Raw genomic sequence first — 19,665 nt, 5'->3', positions numbered from 1 at the left:
AATTGGTTGACCGTTCTGGAATAACCTTTTCACAGAAGATACCAGATACGTTCCAAATGTCGTAACTACAACCCACTTTCCTGCAGCACGAATGTTACCCAGTGAATTAGCCTATTTACCGGGTTTGCAGTTTGAAATGACACGATTCTTTTGTATAATTACTACCTGGTCTTATGTTTCCATGTCCGTTTTAAAATTTAATCATATTTTTGTTTCATTCCTATATTTTCAGTTACGTGTTAAATTGTCACATAACCTTAACTTCTCGTTTGGCTGCTTGTGGTATACAAACACATGTAGCATTGTTAACGGCAGAAAGAGTAGTGTTTCGCTTGATTGAAGATTGAATAAATTTCAAAACCGTTTTTAGCTCAACAACAAATAAGATTTCAATGGTCTGTAACATGTAATTGTCTGATTGGTTATGATGTTAATTGTTAGATATTTTCCTTAATCAATACCTGATGTTGGGTATATATATACTGTTGTCAGTTGGTTATATGTACAAAACATTAACGTATTAAATTGAATCATTAAAAGCGTCAACGATGAATTCAGTAATTCTCACCATAACCGTTCTTTTGGGATTGTTATTTGTTCCAGCCGTTGAAAGTAAGTTTTTATTTGTGAATTTAAAGAAAAACAAACACTTGTAAAGAATCATTGAACTCAAATGCAATGTATGAAGCTTTTAATTGTTTCTTACAGATGGTCAGCACGACAAGAAACACTATAATATCTCGTATGCTTATTAAAAACGAAACATATGACATTTCAAAATATATGACACGGATTATAAGTATTAAGTAATATTTGTACGATTGATTTACGTGATAGGATATAAGAAAATATATAAATACTGATATGGTTAATAATATATTTCTTCATGCAGTTGCCGTTTTAACTTTTCGTGAATGTATTTAGAAACGCACAAAAAGTTTTCTATATTCATCCAATATTGTTAACAAAATTTCTAGACTTTCAAGACAATCAGTATACTTCTTTTGTGATAATAGTTATCAAATGTACAAGGATTATAATTAATTACACCTGACGCGCGTTTCGTCTAAATAAGACTTGTTAGTAATGCTCGGATCAAAATATACTTCTCGATAATAAACCCGAAGTTTCATTATGTTTAGTATAGTCTCTTAAGGGAGTTGGCTTCTCAGTTTCAAAATAATTAACCTTTCAAAACACTAGCATATATTGAAAGGGGATAAATAAAGGAATCAAAAGAGCAAAATTTTTAAACATTTATTCTCTGATTATTGAAAAAAGTTCTTTTTAAATAAAATGTCATTTGATACGACTGTCATACAAGTGGGAGGTTAAGCGCTATTCAACCAGGTTCAATCCACCATCTTCTACATTTGAGAATGCCTATATCAAGTCAGAAATATGACAGTTGTTTTCCATGCGTTAGATATGTTTTATCATTTGATTTTGCCGTTTGATTAGGTACTTTTCGTTTTGTTTTAATCTCGGAGTTAAGTATTTTTGTGGTTTTACGTTTTTGTCCAGTTTCTTTTCACTTGCATTTAGATAAAGATGACATCATTGTATAGAAGTCAATAAAAATCTTCAAATGAAAATTTTGTATCAAATTAGTTTCTGGAAGTAATAAAAGGCATTGAGTGTTCAAAGACTCAAATTGCATATTCATATCCATATCCAACTTAAATATGCAAGAGATCGCAATTGAATGTAATTACCATTTGTTTTTCATATTGTACGACTTAAATAAAGGCAATAGTAGTATACCGCTGTTCAAACTCATAAATCCATGGACAAAAAACAAAATCGGGGTAACAAACTAAAACTGAGGGAAACGCATAAATATAAGAGGAGAACAATGACACAACACTACAAAGTAACTAACACACACAGAAACGGACCAAGCATCAGACAAAATCCCACGAGAATAACAAGTATAACATCAAAACCAAATACATAAATTTGGGATAGACAAGTACCGTGACACGTCTGATCGCAATGTCAAACAAGTAATATTAAACTGGAATATGTATTTTTTTTCTTTTTAAATTGCACTAGTTATCATATAAAACTCAACAAGCACATGTTGATATTTGATTTTGTAATTTTCATATAAAAATATAGAGTTCTCTTTTGACACCAGATCGTGAAATAAAAATTTCCACAATTTTTAATTTGTTTCAATATTCATAATATTACCATGCAATTTTTGTTGTGTTTTTAGTACAATTCTGATACTGTATTTTCTTCAGGAATCAAATTAAGGAATTAATAAATTACTTCTTGACACAAGAATGTGATATAGATATTTGCACAATTTACAATATTTGAACTTCCAGATTACTTGTACATCTATGTTTGAGTTTGGATAAACAATATGAATCGGGTCATAATATCAGTATTGTTATCATTTTTAAATATCTTAAACTTATTTGTCGACATGGAAAATAAAAAAAAATTCCAAGAATATCTGGACAAACGGGATTGACTTTCTAAGATAATTAATAAAGTAATCCATATTGTTATTACTATTAAACATAACAAATTTACAATAGAAAAAGAGAATGTGTCAACGAGACAACAACCCTACCAAAGTGCATAAAACAGCCGAAGGCTTCCAGTGTCGTCAACACAGCGAATAAATCCCACATGCATCCTTTAGAACATTCAAATGTGTATCGAATGAAGCCGCCATCTCATTTTGATTGATAGAATTTTGTCAATGTTTAAAAGAGTCGAACAATTTTATATTAAATTATTAAGATTAAAGGAACATTTGTTTTATTATTAATCTGTGATCAAGATATAAAATATGTAGAAACTAGAGTTAAAGATAAGTCACCATGGAGTTACATTCTATATAAATGTGTGCATGTCATAATTATAATGTTTTATATCAAATATGAAACCAAATCAAATTTCACCGATGGTTTCTATGGTTCAAAGTATACTAAAATATAATATGTTGACATATATGATGTTCATCAGCAACATACTTGTTGATGTATCATAAGGGGTCACCACGTGACGGCGTTAAACCAATCACAACGTGGTATTTTACCTGAGGTGCGATACATCTTGATATCTGCTCATTCAAGAATGGTATTTTAGCACCATTGAGATATTTACGACCATTCAATTGTAATTAGACTTATTGTTAGATATTTTTCCCCTAACGTTTCTATTTTTCGAGAATTAAAAAAACCTTGAGTGCACATGTGTGCATGCTGCTTAAGTAATAACATGTGTTTAATATCCTGATAAACATGGGATAAACTTTGCTAAGCAATATTTCCTATGAGCATGTTTAGTTGGGGTATTGATGTCATTTACTTTGATGTGCAGATATCAATATGTATCGCACCTCAGGTAAAATACCACGTTGTGATTGGTTTAACGCCGTCACGTGGTAACCCCCTATGATACATCAACAAGTATGTTACTGATGAACATCATATATGTCAACATATTATATTTTAGTATACTTTGAACCATAGAAACCATCGCTGAAATTTGATTTGGTTTCATATTTGATATAAAAAAAAGTCATTACAAAGTACCTTAATTGTACAATTGTTGTGTCCCAATAAGCTTCAAATTGATAAAAACATATTAATTCTTTCAGTGAAAAGCAAAAGATGTCACAAGAGACCAACTGTTGGTGAGTAATTACTATGTCTATTTGTTTGGTTGCCCGTTCAATAAAGGGGGGGGGGGGTCGGATAAATTTAAATCCCGACATCCCGAAATTCGAAATAAAAAAGTCATGGACCCAAAAAGGGTCAATGCCAAAATTCCGTGATAAAAAGCCCCCGACCCGGACCTACCGAAAAATGTCCTGTCCCTCGTATTATTGTTAATCAACAAAATTATAAACAACTAGCAAACACCTGTACGCTTTATAATTAGCTAGCTATTAAACCAGGCTTAACCTATCTTTCCGTCGCACAGTTTTGGTATAAAGTCACCCTTTCTTTCCCTTGGTTGATTTAGTCGTATTAATCGAGCGTTTGATTTTGTTATGTTTTGGTAGACTTCCTTATTAATTTATTTACATTTTGGATAGTTTTTCATATTTGCAAAATGCTGAACACTTCATAGAACATTCTTAATTTATTTTATATTAGAAACGCATTTGATATAACACATAAAAAGAGATTATGATATACCTCTTTCGAAAATATTTCCCTAACGGTTGGCTTTCCCAGCAATGTATATAAATAAATAAACTCATCTAAGATCCTAGGATTAAATTTTGTATTTACGCCAAACGCGCGTTTCGTCTCCAAAAGTCTAATCAGTGACACTCGAATCAAAAAAGTTTAAAAGTACGAAATTTGAAGAGCATTTAGGACCAAAATTCCTAAAAGGTTTGCCAAATACAGCTAAGGTAAATGTAATTTTCCTGATGTAGAAAGACTAAGTACTTCAAAAATTCAAAACTTTTGTAAATAGTTAACAATTGACATGACCATATCAATGATAATGGATAGCGGACACATTGAATTATAAGGAAGACTCAGACTACTATCCATCTAGAGTTTATAAAATGGTCAAGGAATTATAGAACAAACATACCTTTGTTAACTGATTCGTAACTATATTTTGATGTTGCTATAGTATATTAACTCACGATAGGCTGTGTACGCTAGACCCGGGTTTCGTTTGCATAAGACTCATCGGTGACGCTTTAAAAAAAAGGTAAAAAAGGTCAAATAAATTACAAAATAGAAGAAAGAGAATAATATCAGAATTTTACATGACATTTTGCATATCGCATGTATTATCAGCCCGATGTTCAATATCAGCCCAAGTGCCGCATGATGACGATGACTGATAATACATGAGATATGAAAAATTACATGTTATGATCTTTTTATCATATGCTTCAACAATGGAGAAAAAATAACAGATTAGTTTCCCCCCCCCCCTTTTTGATCCTTTTACCATGTTTACGTGGTTCCAAAATCGAAGTTCAAAGATTGAAAAGTTCACGGACGTCGGACCCCATATTAAGTACATTCGATATGAAATCTTTCTATCAAATGCTTCAAAAAAGAAGAAAAATATTTTAATATGGACGAATCGACATAAAGAATAATTCAACAATATACATAATGAGCACTGTTTGGAAAAGTCAAGTTTTTTAATGTAACTTTCTAAATTATGTTTTTAAAAATGCATTTTTTTGATATTTTTTTTTAATTATTTTACACATATACTTTCCATTATTTAAATAATTGTTTGGCACACTACTTTGTAATGTTTTTCACTGAAAACGTAGCATTAATGTGTATTTTCCGGAATTTGCCGAGTATCACCGGAATGCCATGCGATAACGTTACGGAACGGCATGTGATAACAATCGAAGCATATGATAAACTTTTCATATCAGCCCGCTAAGCACCAATTCCAAAAATATGGAGTTTACGTTAATCTAATGTTATTATCATAAAGTAGAAATCATAAGTTATTTAGTCAAAGTATATGATAATTCGTTTTTATCTTATGAAAAAGGTATGTATGTTTTCATGCGATGTATCTTTATACATATATTTGTAGTTGAATGTCCAGACCAATTAAACAGAACCTGTGGCAACGACTGGCGCATGATTGTTACCATCAAAGATAAATACGTTGGTGACACGGGAAAGTTGAACTGTTTAGCTGGTTTTTCTCTGATAGGGAATCCCATTATAACTTGTTTAGAGTCGGGCGTATGGAGTCCTATAAATGCTACATGTAATATGTGTTTTATTTGGCTACTCTTTTTTATCTTTTATCTTAATTTATGAGTTATTGTTTTATATATCTGCTTAAAATACAGATCCGGTGCACAATCTTTGATGAAAAGGATCTGTAATCGCTCCGTTTTACTTTCCGTTTTAAAAAAATCTTCCAATTATCTGCTTTTGTGCAAGTGTTAAAATGATCAGTATAGGGTCAAGCACGTTTTACTATCAACTAATGAAAAAAAAAACTCAAGAGAGAAATTTTTCCCGCCAAAATTTCAATGGCTAAAATCTCGAAAACTAGCACACAGACCTATATTTTTTTTTCGTGCGTTCGGTTCCTATATAAATCTATCATTATATACTAGTGTAATGAAAATCTTGTTATTTTGAAACTGAGTAGCGAACTTTCATAATGTTTAACTAAATATAGTACGTAAAGATTGTTTATATCAGTATTATTATATTTGTATTTTCATATTAACATTGATATCAAGTATGGACACAAAACACTGTAAAATAGTGTTACTCCTAACGACACTATCTATTCGTGCTAAGAAGTAAAAGCAAAATCAAATATTGCATTTACAAAAAACAGGGTGAATCTGCATTTATATTTTGATAACTTAAAAGCAAGAAGTTTCCTCAGTACTATAGCATATCATTTGAGGTTTCGCTTTTATCTATCTGCAGGTGTTCCAGATGATCTCGAAGCTTATGTACGAGATTTCAGGGGTTCGACATACACATTTGTTAAAACCTACAAGAATTTTGATAATGCAAAGGTGAATCTATATACATACATATGATAGTTCAACACGTTTTACAGTAATATCGAAAATTTGTTACCGAAATATTGATTATTAAAAATATAAATGATTGATATATGTGTTTAAGATTGAAATGTGTTTGTAATGTGTGCATATTCGTGTTCATTTATTTTGTACCTTTATCTTATTTCATAGAAGACTCTTAACTTTTAATTTCAGTAATGTATACATTAACTTTTGAATGTGGTTTACTTAAGAAATGACAGTAATATTTTTTCTGTCTATGAAGAAATAACATTAAAAATTTGGTGCACACTGAATAACGCGCGTAGCGGGTTATTTAACAGTGTGCATCACATTTTTTAAAGGTTATTTCGAATAGACAGAAAAAATATGACAGTCATTTCTTATAATTTAATTCTAAATTCCATTTTGAACCATAGAAAACAATGATAAAAAGGCCGATGACGTCACGGTCACATGACTAAATTATGTCTATAGGCTGATAACAAAATAACGTCAGCCAATCAGAAGACGCGTTACATCCAAAATTAAATTATTATTATCTTATCAAATCATGTTTTGTAGTTTTTGTGCTCTTCTATGTGTGGAACTCTGGTGGAAATAAACAACAAAGAAGAAAACCAGTTCATTGTTTCAGCTATTGAAGAACTATTTGGTTAGCAAATATATTTTGTTAATTGATCTTAAAATTAGATATATGCCATAGCATTGAAAATTGTACAACATAATTGGACAAAAACGTAGATCTTATTTTGACATGCATTTTATTAAAAAGTCCCACACAAAAATAATACCGAACAAAGCTTCTCAATTGTAAACTGTCTAGTTCTATATAGGAAAATACCACCAGCTCTGCATACGAAATACATATCATCAAAATGCTTCAATGTTTTGGAGCTTGTATTTCCTATCAACATTTCTATAATAGAGAATTGCTGATTACAAATAACTATTAAATCAATGGTGATAGAACCGCAATTTTATACGTGTGCATGTAACACAAATTTCTTTGTAGAAGGGTCTAAATACATCACAAACAACATATTCCAATTGACCAAAAGAGTGAAAATGTGTATTTTAACAAAATGCATTTGACTAAAAGGTAGAACAACTGATCCGAGTACACAGTTATCGTCCTGTAATTTTCATTGTCCATGATTATAGTCCTTAGTGTGGACAGGTTGTTACTTACCAATTTTTTCATTCCCCTTCCAAATGTATTTCCCTATATTGTCTGCCTCAAATAGCAAGCAGGGAGTGAAATGATACTGTAAACAAAGGAGTAGGTCCGGTAAGGACCGATTTTGGCCTCAAATTTATTTCAGGTTCATCTGACGAAAGATTTTGACCACTTTTTAAACACTTAAGTGTCTATTTTATTTGAATTAATTAGTTTATGTGAAAGATTTTAACAGATTAAGTCATTAAAAACGATCCGATTCAAGCTCAAATATGAAAAATCTACCTAATATGCCGAAAAATGTCACTTTTTAGATGGTTTTTGGTAAAAATGAAAGTGGCCGCATCAGTGTTCATCCTCAACCTTTATATATGTTATGTATTATCATAAAATACAACTTACATTTCAATATTAAGGATGAACACGAATGCGACCACTTTCGTTTTACACGAAAACCGTCTAAAATTTAACTAAAATGCTAGAATTATGAGGATTTCAGTAATTTAGCATGACTTAATGGTGCTAGTACCGGATATATGTGCATTGTATTGTCAAAAACAGCCCATATTTATGTTGCAGAAGCATTCTACTGTCCAATAAATAACTAAAGGTTTACATTTTAACAATTTTTGTAAAACTGCTATATTTTGGGGCCAAAAAGGGGTCTTACTGAACCTACTCCAAAATTTGGGTCATGATTTTTAAAGTAAAGTAGTGATTTGGTCCAGCTGAAAAAGATAAGAAATTGGCACTTTGGAAGGTGCCAAAAGATTTCAAGACCCCCTTAACATAAAGTTGTGCACATTTAGAGTTAGAGCTGACGAGGAATGTAACACCCGGCCACCAAAAGCTTTATATTTTGTGAAGCCAAGGTGGTCGAGTGGTCTAGCGCGTCGGATACAGTGCAGGCGATTTGTTATCACGATACATAAGTAGCATGAGTTCGAATCCTGGCGAGGGAAGAACAAAACATTTGCGAAAGCAAATTTACAGATCTAACAATCTTAGGTTGATGTTTAGAAGATATATATATATATATACATATACCCTCATCCAAAAATGAGGGTACTTTTTCTAAAAATGAGGGTACTTTTTTTTGGCATTCCAAATACCGTTTCGATCCCTAACATCACCGAAGAGACATTTATTGTCGAAATCCGGATCTGGTGTACTAAAAAATTATTGACACCGTATGTTTGTGGCATAACATCGTGGCCACAAGTTAATTATTTTCTGTTTACTATTAAAGGAGTAGGTTCAGTAAGATCCCTTTTCGGCCCCAAAATATAGCAGTTTTACAAAATTGTTAGAATTTAAACTATTAGTTATTTATTGGACAGTAGAATGGTTCTGCTACATAAGTATGGCCTGTTTTTGACAATACAATGCACAAATATCGGGTACTAGCACCATTAAGTCATGCTAAATTACTGAAATCTTCACTATTCTATCATTTTAGTTAAATTTTAGACGGTTTTCGTGAAAAACAAAAGTGGCCGCATTCGTGTTAATCCTCAATATTGAAATATAAGTTGTATTTGATGATAATACATAACATATATAAAGGTTGAGGATGAACACGAATGCGGCCACTTTCATTTTTGACAAAAAAAACATCTAAAACGTGACATTTTTCGGCATATTTTGTAGATTTTTCATATTTGAGCTTGAATCAGATCGTTTTTAATGACTAAAACAGTTAAAATCTATCACATAAACTAATTTATTCCAATGAAATGGACACTTAAGTGTTTAAAAAGTGTTCAAAATCTTATGTCGGATGAACCTGAAATTTGAGGCTAAAATCGGTCCTTACCGGACCTACTCCTTTATATTAAGATCCATTTTGTTACATCTTGTGATCAATTTTATTTGGCAATCGCCAATGGCAGTCAGCAGGGTTAAAGAACATCAGTTGTTCGACCTGTTAGTCAAATGCGTTTTGTTTAAATATACTTTTTCACTTTTTTGGTCTTTTGGAAAATGTTGTTTGTGCTGTTTTTAGACCCTTCTACAACGAAATTCGTTTTACATGCACACGTATAAAAATTGCGGTTTTTAGCCAACGTAATCATGGGTTTGAATGTAGTTTTCAATTAAGACTCGTTTATATATATTTACTTGATATGCAGGTGCTGTTTTAATATTGCTAGAAAATGTTCACAGTAGTCAGCACTTCGGTGTTGACATGAATATCAATTATATGGTCATTTTTATAAATTTTCTGTTTACAAAAATGTGAATTTGTCGAAAAACTAAGGATTTTCTTATCCCAGGAGTAGATTACCTTAGCCGTATTTGGCACAACTTTTTGGAATTTTGGGTCTTCAATGCTCTTCAACTTTGTATTTGTTTGGCTTTTTAACTGTTTTGATCTGAGCGTCACTGATGAGTCTTATGTAGACGAAACGCGCGTCTGGCGTATAAAATTATAATCCTGGTACTTTTGATAACTATTCACAATTGAAACATGAGATCCAGGTATGAGACTATTTATTGACTGGTTTGTTTTAATTCGAATATGAAAGTTTCATTCTTATAGTCAACACAATTTAAATTATTTAATGCGAAAGCTAAAGTTTAATTAGGGATTCTTTCAATTTTCCTCAGAAGCTTTTTTGTATATAAATATGATTTATCTCGTTTAAAAAATACGTTTCTGCTTTACCTGTTCTTTTAATTGAATATAGAGTTATAACACAGTAAATGATATATTATACCTCTAAATTCTACTGACAATGAAAGGTCACACTAGGCCACCAAAAGCAAAACTATTGAATTCAGTCTAGGTGGTTGAGTAGTCTAGAGCGATAGACACAGTACAGGTGGTGTTGTTTTGATATACCAAAAGCATGAGTTCGAAATCCAGCGAGGGAAAAACCAATAATTTGCTGATATCTATGTATATATATATATATAAAGGTAGCTTTCTTTCAACTACATGTTGTAGGTTTTCTGCGCACATACATTGGATTACAGCGGTCAAGGGATAGCATTAATTATGAGTGGCAATCTGGAAATATGACAGCATCAAACGGGTTTGACGACTGGTACGTGAACAATCCTGATATAGCTACTGGAAGAAGCAGTTGTGTGCTGATTAATCTCCAGCGAAAATGGGATGACGTGGATAATAATTATTGTTTCTTTCAAGCAAAACCATTTGTATGTGAATCCAGGTAGGATATGTTATAATTGTTAAAACAAATAAATATAACTGAAACTTGATTTTTGTCCATTTTGTTTTTAAATTAGATATGTCTTTGTGTATAATCTACTTAATCTGATTGCTACCAAGACAAACCCATAAATAAACAATACACAAGCACGAACTTAAATATGATATTCTAGAACATGGTAAGCAAATGTATTTTGTCAGCTGATCTTCCAACAAGATATATGCCATTGTATTGAAAATTCCATAACATCTATGAGATTAAAAGAAAAAAAATGCCATTCAACGTATACTATTTAAACTAATGATGTGTCACACAAATGACATACTCAAAAGTACTGGACAGTATTACAGAAAGCAACAATTTCACAAACTCAATTGTTAAAAATGACATTCAATGCCACTGCTAGTGGAGTTATTATTCCCTGAGGGTATCACCAGCCCAGTAGTCTTCACTTCAGTGTTGACATAATTTATCATTGATATGGTTATAATTATTATAAAATAACTGTTAACAAAACTTTACATTATTAAAATACTTTTTACTTAATAAGATTTTCTACCTACAGAATATATTACTTTAGCTGTATTTGGCCACAATTTCGGGAATTGTTGGTCCACAATGCTTTTTAATTTCGTACTTTATTTGGCCTTTTTAACTTTTTTACTCGAGCGTCACATGTCATGGGGATGAATCTTTTGGAGACAAATTACTTTATATACAGGTTGTCTTTACAATGACATAATTAAAGCATGAGTCATTGGTTTTAATGGGATAAAAATATACTCATATACAGCAAAATTGAATACTGTGAAAATAATTACAGATGGTCTGATGTAGAATTAGATAGATGAAATATAATATAACTGGATTTTTGTTTTCTTGTTTGTATCTGCCCGACAAATTGATTCTGAAATAATGCCGGAAATCCTAAGTTACCATGGTTACTACCCTGGGCAAACACAATGCTCTCAAGATCAAAAGAAAAATGAGGACTTAAACTGTCGTATGGTAAACAATACATAACAGGATCATACACATGTTGACACCTTATTCGTAGGACTACCGGACTATGTTTTTATCATAGAGCATAGTCCAGTATAGATACCAGTAACTCTTATTATTTTCTAAAATTTCACCAATTGATTTTAAAATATGAAAATTATAGTATCTCTCCTTGAAATAACTCATATCTTATTTTCTACTTTGCAGGTTTAACTAACCACCATGGAGACAGCGAAAAGACAACGAGACATACCGTTTTAATAAAATATCAAACAAAACTTTATAATTGTATAGCATTGTTTTTTGTCAAGCCTCTATCCCAACGAATCTCTGCCAATTGATTTTGTAAGAATATTAGAATGATGAGGTTGATAGGAGTAAAGGAACATGACGATGACGGGGTGATATGTGTCACTTAATGAAAGACAATTGAACGGGAGTCAAGGACGAAGGAAACGGGGGTCTAGGATGGGTTAAAACGGACTGAACTTGGGGGTAAGGGGTGAAACAAAGAAATATTTGTGTACATAAACCAATGACATGTCGTGATTTGGTCGTTTGGGATTTTTTGCGTTTCTGATGTCGATATTTCATAGCTTACAATATGATATGCAATTTTCTCATGGTTAAATGTTGTAGGTGTGATGTAGATTTGCTTAGATCGACGTCATTTACGTCTCCTGTGGATATTAACAACATCTGTTATTATACCACATTTTCTTAGGATAATGTTATAAATATATAACTTAGCAGTTTTCTTGATCGTGGAAAATATCTATCAAAGGTACTAGGCTTGAAATTCAATACACCAGGCGCGTTTCGTCTACATAAAAGAGGGACGAAAGATACCGAAGGGACAGTCAAACTCAAAATCAAAAATAAACTGACAACGCCATGGCTAAAAATGAAAAAGACAAACAGACAAACAACAGTACACATGACACAACATAGAACACAAACACGAACTCCACCAAAAAGGGGTTATCTCAGGTACTCCGGAAGGGTAAGTTGATCCTGCTCCACATGTGACACCCGTCGTATTGCTTATGTGATAACAAATCCAGTAAAAAGTCTAACTTGGTAGGTCACATTCATGAAAGGGAAGGGGATTGTAGTTACGAAGTAAGGAACATATCCGATATCATTTGTGAAACGGTTGTTCCATAACAGTCAACAAACTCGTGATTGCGTCCGTAAATAGAGGCAACAGTAGTATACCGCTGTTCAAAACTTGTAAATCTATGAACAAAAACTGAGGGAAACGCATTAAATATAAGAGGAGAACAACGACATAACATTAAAATTTAACACACATATAAACAAAATAGAACACAAACACGAACTCCACCAAAAAGGGGTTATCTCAGGTACTCCGGAAGGGTAAGTTGATCCTGCTCCACATGTGACACCCGTCGTATTGCTTATGTGATAACAAATCCAGTAAAAAGTCTAACTTGGTAGGTTAGACTAAACATTTGACAAAATCCGATGAGAATAACAAATATAACATCAAAACCAAATACATGAATTTGGGATAGAAAAGTACCGTGACACGTCTTATAGTAATGTGAATTCACACTCAAATATAAGAGAAAACAAACGACATAACGGAAACACAACGTAAAAATGTTAAACACACAGAAACGAACTATTATATAACAATGGCCATTTTCCTGACTTGGTAAAGGACATTTTAAAAGGAAAACATTGTGGGTTGAACCTGGTTTTGTGGCATGCCAAACCTCGCACTTTAATGGCAATGTTAAATATAACATTAAAATGACAACATAATATTACAGGACTACAATACGAATAAATAGGAGAACGTATTAGGCAAAGAAACACATGAATAATAGATAACAAAAGGCATCAGGTTTAAAATTCAATACGCCAAAAACGCGCCTCGTCCACACAAGACTTACCAGTGACGCCCAGATATAAAAGTTCGAAAGTCAAAAAAAGTACAAAGTTGTACAGCACTGAAGATCAAAAGTTGAAAAAGGTTGTGCCAAAAACGGTTAGGGTTTTCTGCTTGTGATAAGAACATCCTTATTATTTAGAACAATTTATGCTATTGCAAACAGTAAATTTTATCAAATGAATATAAAAGATATACATGATAAAACTGAAGTCTTAACTAATTACAGAAAACAAAACCCGAATACATAATACAAAGACCAACACAGAAAATAGACACACCCGACTTAGTCCAGGCCTCAACGCAAAAAGTCATAAAAATGACGTCACATACGAAGTGGTGAAAAGGCACAAAAATTACGTCACATTTGAATTTCTGAAACAGCACAAACATGACGTCACATTTGAAAAACTATATCTAAAAAAAAGATAGAATTAGGACTGATTTAAGATTATAATAGAACTAAATACTGATATTAAATTTAGAAACAATGCCCATTACAATACTTATTAATAGCAATTAGCTATATTATATATATATGTCCGGTTTGTTTTGAATCTAACTTCAAACGTAAAACATCGTACAGATTACGTTGAACAAAATCAAATCTAATAAATGAAGGTGGTGATTAATTTTCTTTACCATAACACATGAATATAATAGACATGTTACGAAAAGGTATATTCTCGACGCTGAGGTTGACAAATTAGACTTTAAATGTGGGGACGGTGTCAAAACATTGATTATTGATTTTAAACAGGTAAAATTTAAATCCTGTGCTTCTTGGTTAGTTGAAATCACGTTATCGGGACATCATAATAGAGAATCATCGAATATTACAATTGTTTTTGTGATATATCATTGCTTGCGATTATGAGACATGAAAAGTGACCGTGTACGCGTGCAGGAGTGAGTGTGTCTCAATACGCTTTCAATGGCTGAAAGTGTTTCTGTCCATTATAGCTTTCCCGACATTCTGATATACGCAAGTTTACATTTTCTTCTTTCTGCTCGTGTTTAGGCTCATAGTTGCTGGCGTCTGTAGGAGGTAACGTTACGAGGGGCGATCGAAATGGATAAATGTTATCCGCTAAATACGAGGGGCGATCGAAATGAACAAATTTTATCCGCCAAGATGACAAAATTCTGGGGAAAATCTAACTCTTAACCTGGCCCAATTAAAAGTTTGGCGGGGTTGAACATGTTTTAGAAAGCTCAATGTTACAGATCCACATTATGACAAACTATAATTAAAATCAGTTCTAATTGGCTTCATTCATAAGATCGACACGAGGCTTATAAACAACTAACATATAAATTATAACCGATAGACGCAACGAGCCGGAGTAAAAAAAAGATCCCGCATATACTACGCTAGTTCAAGGACAATTAAAACTAATATACAAAACATGTTCATTCAGACAAAGGGGGAAACATTTTAATTTTATTGGGGGTGGGGGTGGACAAGGATGACAAATTTTTTTCGGCATTTGTTTGGGTTTTTATTTTTTGGAATATCTCAATGTCCTGCCTTTTTATTTATCACTATATTCGGGCCATCCTCTTTAATTAGTTTATTCTGACATTATTTTTTTTTATATAAACTTTCATCCTATGACAAACAACTGGATCAAAATACATATGATAACTTTTTAGTTTGCGATTCATAAAACTAGTATAAAAAAATTACCATAACATATATATTCCGTAGTAGGCATAAAACTGATTATAAGACTTAAGATAATTTGCAAGGTTTATTAAGACCGCTTGCATGCCCATAGAGATGACACATTTGTCATACATACAGATTTGCCGAAGAATTCACACAAGTATGTACCCTTTGTCTCCGCTGCTCTGCATATCCACCACATTTACCTGACCCCCCCCCCCCCCCCCCATTTTTTCGCATTTGTGTTTCTTAAAATTCTAGAATTTATGAATATCTATTTGTTATATTTCTAATGGTACAAAATTTATTGAATATTCGTTGCATACGGAATGTTTATAATGAAATTGTCTCCAATGAATCAATACAGTTTTTAAAATAATATCCAATGTATACACAGCTAATCTCTTTTGTGTTTTGACACAGTCCCCAAATTTAAAGTGTTAATTGTCAACCTCAGCGTCGTGAATATACCTTTTCGTAACATGTTTATTAGAAAAGACATCAACAAATTTGACAATAAATGAATTTGGGATAGATAAGTACCGTAACACGTCTTATAGTAATGCGAATTCACACTCAGCAAAACAGTCAAATTTACGAAGGGATGATTTCAACTTCACCATTTGGAACTCTTGGTTTAATAGCTTGCTTGTGAGCAGCAACCCTCTATCAAGAAAATCGTGATAGGAAATGCAAGCACGGGAATATCTTATCAATTGGGATATATATACCCCGTATGCAGGTGCTGTTGGAATGTTGCTACTTAGAAATGGAAAGTTCACAATGAGAAAGCTGAAATCATCTCTTTTGTCGGTTTTGTTTTCAACCGACCATCATTGTCAATTTCTAAATGTAAGTCAAGATATGAGGCCGACTTAACTGTATCTGTAGTATCTTTATCTCTAGTTCGATGGGATAGATGCGTTCCACATAGTCACCAAATTTTGAATTATTTAGTGAAAGAACATCATCTATATAGCGGAAAGACTTAAAGGATATCGCTTACTTCTGATCTTTCTTCCTAAGAAGTTCCTGGATGACGTCAGCCTCATAATAATAAAGAAACAAGTCGGCAAGTAGAGGGGCACACTTTGTTCCCATTGGAATGCCGACAGTTTGTTGAAAAAACACGTCCTCCGAACGTAACAAATATGTAGTCAATCAAGAAATCAAGCATCTTGATAATATCAGTTTCGGAGAATTTTTTGTTTGAATCACAGTGATCCTTTACAAAGTAGGATTTATCCCTCCCCAACACCAGTTACTACGTTGTCCATTCTTTTTTATGAAGCAAAGCAATATCAAATCTTTCAATTTGTCTTTTAGTTTGGAATGTCGAATACTTGTGTGAAGAGTAGAAAGTCAAATGTTTTAATACTATTACAAGATGAAAGAGAGTTAGATTGTATGTACTCTAAAAGATCTTTGGAATTTTTAAGTATCCACATCTGATTCACGCCACCTCTAGAATAGGCAGTTTCACAATAACTTTGAAACCCGTCTTTGATTGCTGATAAAATAGATGTAAATAATTTAGAAGGAGGTTTCGTGGAGCACTTGGAAGACCCAACAATATACCGTTGTTTGTAAGGACACTTATGTAGTTTAGGTATCCAATACAGTGATGGAATATCACGTTCTTCATCTTTGGTTGAAATTCCAAAGGAACATAGAACAGACCTATGATTATCCAGGATTTTCTCTTTGGTAAGTGTCGTGAGGGTATATGTTGAGTTTCCAAGTGAATTGTCAATACCTAATTTGTTTATCAAGCAGTTAATGTAATGAAATTCTACACCCAAAACGATGTTGTTTGGGCTTTATCTGCGGGGACAACAACATATTTGTCATATCCTAATTCTGATTTGTATCAACGACCTCACTGCCTTAATCCATTCGGAAAGAGTATCTACGTCTTCCTCCTCGGGCTTAGCCTATTGCCTGGCATAATCTTCGACTGAATCCATCAAAGTTTTAAAGTTGTATTTCCAATTGATTGATTTAGGCTCACGATATTTCGGACCTTTCGATAACACATTTCGTAGAGAAATGTTATTAACAATGTTGAGGTCACCTGTAAAAACATGGCCAGCCGGATCATATGTGAATTGGGAACTAGCACAAATGCAATCAGGAGGTTTAGACTTGAAGTCGTCAATATGGAGATCCAGCAAAATGTGTTTGTAATTGCAAATTTTAGTTGCAATAGGTTTGGTATAGCTATAAGAAATGGTTGGTACAGACTGGTCTTTGAAATAAGGAGGTATTTTCGATTGAACTAATTTATCATGAAGGATATTGCGTAAGTTGACGCCATCGAGACCTTTGTTGGTAAAGGAAATATTAAAGAAAGATCTTTTCTCTTTTTCATCTTTTCCAATGCGGACTTGCTTGATAAGTCTGTGACTTGCAATATCCTAAATTATAGCTTCAAGTTTTTATTGGTTTGAATGAGGATTTGTAACAGTGGATTCCAAACATAAATTGAACAGAAAATAAGGTTTTGAAAGGGGTAATGAATAAAGTTTCGTGCGAATGCGATGAATACCTAACGGCTTTTGTATAAATGGCAGCAAGTCATTAATAGAGACATCATGCAGAAAAGGTGATGTATAATGAAGATGACCATGACTGCGTCGAGGAGTAGAGTTGAAAATATTCATCACATTCAGCGAGTTACACGAAGGACTAGATAGAATACCTATACCATCAATTTTGTCATTGCAACCATAAGGTAGGATCAGTTCTATGTAAGAACTTTTCTAGCTAGAACCGACTATAAGGTGCCAGCCTGACAGTTCTACTTACTGCCCTAGAACAGTTCTCCTGACAGATTCTGACGGGATTTAATGAGAGGTTAGAAGTGATCTCCACTGCAGATACATAAGTGAAAATGCAAGTTTCCTTTATATTGGTTCGGGATGACTTGATGTGAATTTGTCTGAGACATGCACTTAAGGAGGTAGACCTAGGATAGGGGAAGCAGCTCTTCATAAATATATTCTTAGTATTTAGGTTACACAGATTATTTCAAATCTGTTCCAGTTAAATGCATTAAACACATTGATGAAACATGACTTGAAAAGCGCATAACTGAGTTAAAGGTTATCTCCCTAAACCAAGATCTACCATCTTCATGCAAACGTGAGTTGTTTGATTTATAAGCATTGTTGAATTGATCAAATTGAGAATGGAAATGGGGAATGTGCCAAAGAGACAACAACCCGACCATAAAAAAAAACAACAGCAGAAGGTCACCAACCGAGAAATTCCCGCACCCGGAGGCGTCCTTCAAATGGCTTTCATTGTACTTGTGAAAACATAAACTAATGATAGAAGGAAATAAAATATTTATCACATGATAATGAAGGGCGTCATTTATATATTCAAGGACTCATTTCCTGTTGAACTATAATTGTAAATATTTGGATAAATGGTCGGTTGATAAGTAACTTGGTTATTTTATTGGTCTGTTGAGATTTAACATAAATTTACTGTCGTCTTATTTATATCTAAAGATAATAAGGGCACATATTTAATTGTCTTACTTTGATATTCAATGATTTTTTTTAACTTTCAAGATAATCATATTTGAGTTTTCCAATAAAGAAATTTGTATAAGTTGGGATTTTCTCTTTGACTGGAACGCTATGTACGAACGAATAGTAACAGGTATTGTATCTTCCGATTCAAGAACACCACTCGCAAAGGAAGTGTGAGACGAATTTCGTTAAACTCCTTCCGGTTTCCTTAACACCAAACCCGAAGGAACAATAGGAGGATTTGTATCAAACTCCTTTCGGTTTCAGGATCAACAAATACGACGGAACAGTGAGAGGAATTATATCGAACTCCTTCCCATTCCATAAACACAAAATACGAAGAAAGAGTGAGATGTATTGTATCGAGCTCCTTCTGATTCCAGGGACACCAAATGCAAAGTAACAGTGAGAGAAATAATATCTTACTAATTCTGGTTTTAGGAACAACAAATACGATGAAACAGTAAGATAAATTGTTTCAAACTCCCTCCGGTTTCAGGAACACAAAATGTGGAGAAACTGTTACAGGAATTGCATTGAATTCCTTTTTATTTTACAAAAGTCAGATACGAAGGAACAATGACATAGCGTCCGGTGTCAGACACGCCAGATAAGAAGAAACAGTTAGACAAATTACATTGACCTCCTTCCG

The 19,665-nt window shown here is 33.0% G+C and overlaps 1 protein-coding gene across 1 annotated transcript; it reads left to right on the top strand.

Moving 5' to 3' along the window:
• Window positions 1–474: 474 nt before the first annotated feature.
• LOC139495086 (asialoglycoprotein receptor 2-like) lies at window positions 475–12,162 on the top strand. Its single transcript, XM_071283238.1, has 7 exons — window positions 475–612; window positions 3,623–3,658; window positions 5,560–5,739; window positions 6,423–6,514; window positions 7,088–7,178; window positions 10,654–10,882; window positions 12,092–12,162. Exons 1-7 carry the CDS (start codon window positions 549–551, stop codon window positions 12,099–12,101), a joined length of 702 nt encoding a protein of 233 aa, XP_071139339.1. The 5' UTR covers window positions 475–548; the 3' UTR covers window positions 12,102–12,162.
• The last annotated feature ends 7,503 nt before the right edge of the window (window positions 12,163–19,665 follow it).

Source organism: Mytilus edulis, chromosome 11 (genome assembly GCF_963676685.1).
Source record: "Mytilus edulis chromosome 11, xbMytEdul2.2, whole genome shotgun sequence".
Lineage (NCBI taxonomy): Eukaryota > Metazoa > Mollusca > Bivalvia > Mytilida > Mytilidae > Mytilus > Mytilus edulis.
Note: the sequence above shows the minus strand (reverse complement) of the source record. Positions and strands in the feature narration are given on the sequence as shown.

What these genes read in the sequence shown, in the direction of transcription:
- LOC139495086 (XM_071283238.1), top strand. Translation starts at nt 549, where the DNA reads ATGAATTCAGTAATTCTCACCATAACCGTTCTTTTGGGATTGTTATTT. An exon ending in TCACAAGAGACCAACTGTTG is followed by an intron (nt 3,659 to 5,559) that starts GTGAGTAATTAC and finishes ATATATTTGTAG; the next exon opens with TTGAATGTCCAGACCAATTA. An exon ending in GAGTCCTATAAATGCTACAT is followed by an intron (nt 5,740 to 6,422) that starts GTAATATGTGTT and finishes ATCTATCTGCAG; the next exon opens with GTGTTCCAGATGATCTCGAA.